Consider the following 9818-nt stretch of genomic DNA (forward strand, 5'->3'; position numbering starts at 1 on the left):
TCATAGTGGCTAATATTGTTTCCAATTTAGCCGTGTGTCAATATATATGTTTATCTTGGTACTCCAGAGTATGTCAATATTTAATCCCGTGTTTAAGCAATTCTTCGCCCCATGATCACTCTTGGTGGAATTTAGGAAAGCAAATGCTTGCTCGTCTTTAAACCAATGAAAACACTTCTCTCTTAATGCCGACTATTAAGCCTGATTGATGGGCGTGTCTTCGGCCTTTGTGTTCGCCCCCTATAAAATGTCTCTATTGAATGGAAGCTGTCGATCAGTAGATGACTGAGTAGGCGTGTACTTAACCTGGTTGACACAGTAAGCCTTAATGATCACTACTCCAGGTGAAAGACAGCAGTCTACTCATATCGGACGTAACAACTAACACGTCGTAAAAGCGGCGATAGGGTAATCTTTTAGCTAATATCAAAGGTATATAAACATATATACACATGTATTTCTATATAAATATAATATAAACAGATAATATTCTAAAGGAGGTAGCGGTGACTGTAAAGACAAAAAACGAAAGGAGAGTAAGGAGGATATGTACGTAAAAAGGAGAGTAAGGATGGAGAGCACGATCAGAAGGGAGAGTAATGATGGAGACTAAAGAGTGAACAAAAGAGATTATAGCCAGAAACTGTCAGCCAAGAAGGGGGTAGGAGGTTGGTGTCTCGCTGTGTTGTAGTTAGTATTGGCTGTTAATGACGTTTATACGTCTACGGTGAAAAAGAGTGGTAGTGATAAAAAGAGTGTAGGATCGAATGTGAAGAGAGAGAGAGAGACAGAGAGAGTTTGAAAGCGAGCGGCGGATAAAGAGAGAGAGAGGGGGGAGAAAAGAGGCTGTGGCTTCAGATTGAAGCAATAACAGTTTAGCAAACGATTCAACTATCCATTTCAAGGACAGCTTGTCGACAATCGGTATCAGACAAGCGATCTGCTTAAACATCTTTTGCAATTGACGTCGCAACACAACAACCTCAATTGAACTTTTAAAAACCTTACAAGGAGACCAACGGAAACATGTACACGCACACGCAAAGACACGCTTACCCTCATGCTTATACATAAATATATACGCCACACAACACCTACATATATACATATAAATTAATATATACATATATATTTATGTATATGTGTTATATTAATATTGACATAAATATAGTTTAACATAACGAAAATCAATCTATATATTATATGCATACGTATATATATACATATGTATATTGAAATATATCTATCTATATAGCGCATGTATCTGTATTACTAAATATGTACGTGAAAAAAACATAATAACTTAGATTTAAAATACATATTTTTTTATATTTTATAATTCTTAGAGAAAAATTGTAGTCTTAGAATTTACATTAGATTAAAAAGAAAAAAAAACACCAAGAAGACAAAAAGGAAATGCACTTAACTGAATCAAATGTCTTGAGAGATTAATAGAGAAAATTCTTACACCATCAACGAACGTCTAACAAAAAAGGATATTCTTTTATCTGTGAGTCTTACAACGACCAGGACAAACAGGAACCCTTATTGGAAAGATCAATTACAGAACAAGGTTTTGGACTTACTTATTTTACACTTTTCTGATTGGAACAGCTTATTGGATACAAATCATACTCATTGACGGAAAAACTTACTACACATGTACTCATAAATATGTATACATAAATATATATGTGTGATTATGTGTTAGCATAACAAAATATGTGTAGCAATGTATTTCTATATTGACAAGAATATACCGCGCAAATGTTTGTAAAAATTCATGTGGAATCGATGTAAGTTCATAGATATTTATTCGAATCCATGTGATTATATATATATACATTTATTTATATATATATATCTATATACGTACGTATATAGATATGCATGCATATATGTATACATAAACATCGCATTTCATTTATTTTTCATCCTATAAAATCTTACGTACTCCAGCCTGTTCCATTTGGGAAAGGCTTTTTTTCTACTGTGATTAACTGAAAATTTGGACGTCATTTTACCAAACACGTGCAGTTATATTCTAATTTTAAGAGAATAAAAAAAATTAATTACTAATATGTCGGACTCAAAAGGTGATCATACGACTTCGGCGACGGTGTCCTTCTCTATCAGCCGGATATTGGGGCAAGAAGAGAAGAGCCCGTCAAAAGATGACAGCAAAGACATTCACAACAAGAATCACATCATAGAACCAAGTGTTAGTCCAACGATAATGTCACGAATGGAGTACCAGGACCCGGGACTAACGGGGTCCCTGCCCCCATTTGCATCGTTTCATCAGAAAAACATTATAGGAACGTACTGTCCGTGGTTTCAGGGACGATACAGAAATCCATATTTTCAATTTTATCGAGAGAGTAAGTATATTTTTGCAATCACGTGGGAAAAAAAATTACCTAGTAATTTGAATTATTCATATGTTCATACGTATTTATCCAATATAAAAAGTATTAAGATGTGTATATCTTCACATCACCCCGATTTCACGATTAATAATATTATGAGAATCATATTATACGTTGTTATATACTTGGATGTATGACGGATTGTATTAAGAAAAATGCCCTTTCATAATTGACAATTGTGATATTGCTCTGAAAGAAGTTGTTTTTTTTTAATGTTGTATATATGTGCATTACATGCACACACATATATGTCCACATTTCATATATACATATTTATCGATATGTTTATAAATGCACACTGATATGCGATATATATATATATATATATACATATATATATATATGTGTGTGTGTGTGTTTATAGTGAATCTGACTTATTAACCAGACCAAGTGCTGACGAAAACAGTAAGATGATGAAGATTTTGCAATGAACTTTGTAGTGCATATGCGTAACAATATATATATATATATATATATATATATATATATATATTAATAATTATTACGTGCAGTAAATATTTCAAAGCTTTAATTCTTTAGAGATTACACTTATTTGTACACACACACACACACACACACATATATATATATATATATATATATATATATATTCTGTTTAAATAGATGAAATATCTGAAGAATTAAAGATTTAATATTCTAAATATTTGTATTCGAGTATGCGATTAATTTTTTTTAATAATAAACTCTCTATCTATCTCTCTATCTCTTTCTCTCTCTCTATATATATATATATCTATATATATATAAGTAACAGCTCTATTAAATATATATATATACATATATGTGTGTGTGTGTGTCTGAGTTATTCGTAGTAACTGTTTTCTTGTTCATATATTTGACGCGCGTTTAGTCATTATTAAATTCCTAGGCTTAATAATTCTAAGCATCAGATATTGAAAATAGTTATTAAAATCCTAGCAAGAAATGGTATACCATTTGATATACTTCCTGTGTAGAACGTTTTTTTTTTAATTTAGAATCGCAAAAACGGAGCATATTTGTGACCATATTTTGAAATGACTATTGTACAATTGTTTTACATATATGTTTACTCGGGCCATTACTTCCCCAGCATTTATATATATATATATATATATATATATATATATATATATATATATATATATATATGATTGTATTAATGTATATATATATATATATATGAGTGTATGGATAGATATATGATATATTAATACAGATATATGTATGAACAAATAAATATGTATATATATATATATATATATATGTATATATATATATATATATATATATATATTCCAATTTGATAATAATAAACCGAGTAGTTTCCGAAAAAAACAATTGAAAATAAGCATGTTTATATACTTTAGGAAGACATTGTTTCACTGAAGTGTAAATATATATACATATATATATATATATATATTCACTGAAAGGTAATATATATGTATTCACTGAAAGGTAAATATATATATATATATATATATATATAAGAACAAGGAATAAAACTTTACTACGATGTGAGTTTTGATTTTACACTCACACGCAATCATACACTAACACACACAAACACACAAAAACACACATACCCGAAAAGTATGTTTCATATAAACAAATACAATACATATGAAAACCGAAAAGACAATTTATCTTCAAACCTACAAGTTTTATTATTAATTACTATTGCAGTGTTATCAGATAAGTACAACTTAATTGTAAAATTTGATTTTTTCTTATGGCTACATTTTTAACGATGTACTTGTAGATGAATATAATTCAGAATTATACATTAAAAAATAACCAAAAAGACTTTTGGGGGCAGTTTGTTTTTAAATATTTAATTATATTGATCTTATATTTGCATCATATGTTTAAAACCATCGATGAAATTATGTATATATTAAATAAATCAAGAATTATGTTTTTGAGATATAAAAAATATTTGTATTCAGTTCATATATCATAATATAAAATATATATATATATATATATATATATAGTAAATAAAGATATCTATAAATATAAACGAATTATATATATTTGTAAATATTTATGGATGTATATATTTTTTTAAATATATACGTATATACGTATATATATAAATATATATATATATCTATATATATATATATATTTATATATACACACACGTTTTATTTATTTTTACATAAACATTTAGGTACCAATACACATTCAAGGGTATGTATTAGTCAACTAGTTATAAATAAGTTAATACTTAGACAGGGAATGTTGCTAAGCTATTTACTTTTGTAAAAGCAACGTTTCTTGGCAAATTTTCCAGTCATTTGTATTTAGTTTAATGAAATATCCATAAATATGTACTGATGCTTAAATATATATGTAAAAAAAAGAAAATCTCTATTTTGCTCTAATTTGGTATTGAGCATTTTTTATAAAACCTCTTAAAATTCATTGGATGATTCTTCTCTGAATAATATTAGCGCGTAATAATAACATATATATATTGCATCATTCTTCTGAAAAATAATAATTATTTGTCACATGAAAAATAAAATTACGCCGTTAATATTATATGTAAAAAACATTTGGGCTTAAAACTCAAAAGAAATATAAATTCAAAGCGTCTATTTTCTTAAGTGTCTTATGATTACGGGACCAATTTTATACAAATCTTATATTTTTAGGCATAGTGCGGTGAATAGTGTTAAAATGATAGGTTTAAATATTTCAAAGAAATGCGAGTTTTATACATATTCATTAGGAAAATTGTGGAGTAGATACTTAAAACTTCTACTTTCATGTTATGCACTGTCCATTAAATTAAATTTCTTTCAAATATTGCAAAAAGTGCATAGTGCTGTACTAGAAAAAATGATGATACTTAATTGTTTAGTATTTAATTACAGAAAACTTCGTTATATTTTTAATTTTAGAAAATACTAATTTTCTAAAGTTCTTAAATTTTATATTTGAAATATTTTACGATATTATATATAAATATATTATATACACGTTATATGCATATATATATACATACATACACACATATATGTATATATATATATATATATATATATATATATATATATATATACGTGTACAAACTGTAAAACCTCCTATATTTGAACTCTAAAAGTAAAAGGGGCACGAATGAACGTGTAGTGCCTTATATACGATCAATCTTTTTGCTTCGGGATTTATGCTTGCTACTATTCTCAATGGATCTCTGTTACTTACGTATGCACATGACAAAGGTTTGCTTCTTTAAGTCTTCCACCGTAAATATGTGTAAGAGAGAGATGGAACTTTAAGCTCATGGAAGCATAAGTTCAGCTACCATATAATGTAATTCGCAATAATTGGGATGAATAAAATTAGGAGGAATTAATTTGAGAACATCATGGTCAAACATATATATATATATATATATATATATATATATATATATATATATATATATATATATATAAATATATTATTCTTAATAACTGAACCATGAACATTTATCTGCTATATGTGTAATTGCTTGTAATAGACGTTTTATTTTTTCGGGCGTCTATGTACATATGTCGTCCAGTGTTCGTGTAGTAATATTTTCGGTGATTGCTTTATTCTAATCATACCGTGGGAAACCGCATATCAAACAGATAGAACGTAATTCTTATTGTATAAAATTACTTCATTATTTCGGACCAACCGTTGAAACAATAATGTTCCGATGGGAGTAGTCGTGATCAAACGTCCATTTTGGCTAGAGCATCAAGTTTTAAGGATGTTTGAGAAAAAACTTTTTCTTTCGACTAATTTTAAGAATTTTTCAAATTATTTTAATTCTTATATATATATATATATATATATATATATATGTATATATATATATATATATATGTATATATATACTAGGAGGCCGTCTGGCGTTGCCCGATCGTAAATTTCGCATAAATATTGTATTTTAATTAATATCGAAACCGAAACATGTGCATACGAGTATTATGTTTTTTTCTTTATTTTTCTAAACAGTCCACTGATTAAGAAAAAACAAGAAAAAATATTCGAACTGAGATCGAAACCAAATCTGAAATACACTGAGCCATATAACTTAACCATCAGGCCAACACAACACGGTCTTTTAACTGTGTTTTCAAAATATTTATTCTTCTCATAAGTAATATTTAACATGAAGTAATCACGCATGCGCATTCGTCAAAGAGTTAGCGGACAGATAAAATTCGATGACTTTCATGTTCCAATTTTCCAATCTTGACTCCTTAGTAATCCACGCTTCCGAATAAAACAGATGAACATTTTTCGAAAGTCTGAATATCCTGTATACCAACTTTAAAGACTGTAGATCAAATATTCGTTCAGGATATTGGCTAAAAAGTGCCCTCGCGCATTCTCACTTATATATATATATATATATATATATATATATATATATAATCTTAAGAATGTGATTGATTATATAATTATTTCCACATACAAGCAACGTCGCGACGTGCAATACCCATGACAGCCAACAAACATGAAGTCCAAGACTCGAGTTTTCAGTTGGGCATATTCAAACTCGGGATTTGAAACCCAAGCATCTTACCTGCGAAGAGAGTATTCCCACTTGTGAGGCATCAGCTTGTGTTATAGCTGGTTGAATGACCACATCTCTTGTTCAAGATGAAGAAGGTTCATTCAATAGCCGGATTTCGCCATGTTTAACTTGATGTCCGTTAGGTAATAGATTTTTCATTGTGTTGAACGTTTGCTCATATGCCAGAGTAGTCACCTCGCATACAAGAGGCTCGGATTTCGAATCCAGAGTTCGGTTATGTCTAACTGATAAGCCCAAATAAGGGCGAAACTCGTGTCGTGAACTGTTATGGCTCTTTTGAGCTGAGACGTTGTTTGACTGTGAAAATAAGATATATATATATATATATATATATATATATATATATATATTAATTTACTGATATTATTTTTACTACTTTAAATCTATTATTTGTGGGCAGTTTTATTTTCAAGCTCCAGCAGTTTTTTTAGAAATGAACCCTCGTCAATTCAGTATTGAACTGGATGGAAGTGTTCATTTTGTTTCATAAATAAACTAACGTTGAATTTTTCTTTTTGCTATAAAGTGGGCAGCGAACTTTTATATTGATGTTTAACTGTAAAATAAAGTTTAGCCCTGAAATCTACAAAAGTTTATTGTCACATTTGAAACATCAAGAAATAAGATGTATTTAACTCAATATCTGTATCACCAGTTTTCCATTTATAAAATTAACTCATTAAAGAATGTGTATTTGATTATGTCTTCTTGTGTAGTAACGGATACGCATTATTTAGAAAACGAAAAAAATAAATCGATTAATTAATTTATACTCTATTTAAAATATTTCATTTTATAAGATAAATAATAATATATTTTTTTTAATTTCGAAATCGTATTCAGACAAGAACAAAAATATGATTATAAAAAAGAAACTAAATGAACCTCTTGGTTCTTTTCTTTTCTTTTTAATACATGTAAGAGTTTAACCACAAAGACAAAATTATTTTTGCGACTTATTATATTATATAGCTTTACTTGTATATATTCCTTCTTTTCTTTCCTTACATGTAAATATTTCTTGCCAGGAATATGGAGTAAAGACACACGTTTTCGATCACTAATCAAAACGAAAATGAAAGTAAAACGATTTCGAGCAAAGCTTAGTATATAAAGCTAGTATATTAGTCGAATTAAATATGCAAGTGCAGTTAAAAATAATTGAACACAATATTCGCCGAATTATCTATAAAAATGTTTGATATTCCGAAACAAAACCAAAAACTAAACATGACGACATCGTGCAAGTTGTAAACCCGGCTGTCCAAAAAGTTCTGGGCATTTTTGAAGAATGAATGTTAAGTTCTTTTCTTTTCGTTGCGATAATATGCTTCACGTTTCCATATATGAAGAGTATTTTTTTTAAAATAAAATCATGATTGTCAGCTTACTTGTTATGAATGTTCGGATGTAGCTAAGTGGAAACTGTTCAAATATTGTTGTCAAAAGTAAAGGTTTGTCAAATATGCCAAACACCTAACCCACCTTCAGTTATTGACATCAACTTTATTAATCATATTCCTTTTTTTTTTAATCAGTATTGACGGTGGTTCTTCTTTTACATCTAATACATGTATAAAATGCATATGACGTGGGAATGAACATACACTCCATTACATGGTACTATGTTATATACACAGCATATACACACACACAAACACACATCAATATGTATATATATATATATATATATATTAACTATTTCTGAGTTTTAATTTTCTGTTTATATTTTTCTACAACTATATTCAATTTCATTTAAGGTTTGCAGAAGGGGCAGCGCAGTTTAATTGATGTTCAAAATATCCTACAGTAAACCGTGCTTGGTTATATATACACGAATGCACACCACACACAAGTATATATATATATATATATATATATATATATATATATATATATATATATATATATATATATATATATATATATATATATAATAGAAATAGTATTCTGACAAATAGAGAAATAAGACGGAACAAACCGAGTTATGTGTTCATCAACGTTCCGAAATAAAGACGAAACGTTGATGAACACATAACTCAGTTTGTTCCTTTATATATATATATATATATATATATATATATATATATATATAGAGAGAGAGAGAGAGAGAGAGAGATAGAGAGAGATATACAATTTTTTAAAGATTTTAATTTTAGAAAAATATTTACCAGAAAGTCTGTTCACAATTTTAAGATTGTGAAAGGGAAAGTCTTCCTAAAATTACAGATCCTTAGAAAAAGCGAATTAGAAATTGGATTTATTTTGCTATTAAAATCATAACATTCAGCTTAATATACTTGATTACATACGGTTGTATTTATGATTTTTTTTTCTACGGATAAAACTCGCATACATATAACACACACACACACACACACACACACACACACACACACACATATATATATATATATATACACACACATATATATGTATATATGTGTGTGTATAATACATGTATATTTAGGCAGAATTTCCACCTGTTTAGCATTTTTCATTAAATAAAATAGATATTTTTCGTCCTAAATTTCTATGTTTTATCCTTTTATTTTGTCATTATCGTAAATCCTGGTGTTTTTTTATCCTTTTAATTTCTCGACTGAGATAGATTAATCTAACTGATTCTGCACTATTTTATTTTTATTTTTTAACAACGTGTATAATTTTTTCATTGGTTAATTTTTGTTGATTACTTTACACACATTTTAGAATGTTTCATTGTTACTATTTATTTTATTAATGCATCCAGAAGGATCGAAATATACGATGGCTTACGATAAATATAGCGATTACATCAG

The 9818-nt window shown here is 28.2% G+C and overlaps 1 protein-coding gene across 1 annotated transcript in view; it reads left to right on the plus strand.

The window, feature by feature from the left end:
• The first annotated feature begins 363 nt into the window (after positions 1 to 363).
• The window catches only part of LOC145283492 (uncharacterized), a 75876-nt gene continuing 66421 nt past the window's right edge, over positions 364 to 9818 (plus strand). Inside the window, exon 1 of the mRNA XM_080132317.1 lies at positions 364 to 2381. Within this exon, the coding sequence (XP_079988443.1) occupies positions 2081 to 2381 (301 nt within the window). The 5' untranslated portion in view covers positions 364 to 2080. The remainder of the gene's footprint in view (positions 2382 to 9818) is intronic.

The sequence above is a fragment of the Euprymna scolopes genome, chromosome 8 (assembly GCF_053919585.1).
Source record: "Euprymna scolopes isolate OS-2025 chromosome 8, ASM5391958v1, whole genome shotgun sequence".
Taxonomy (NCBI): Eukaryota; Metazoa; Mollusca; class Cephalopoda; order Sepiida; family Sepiolidae; genus Euprymna; species Euprymna scolopes.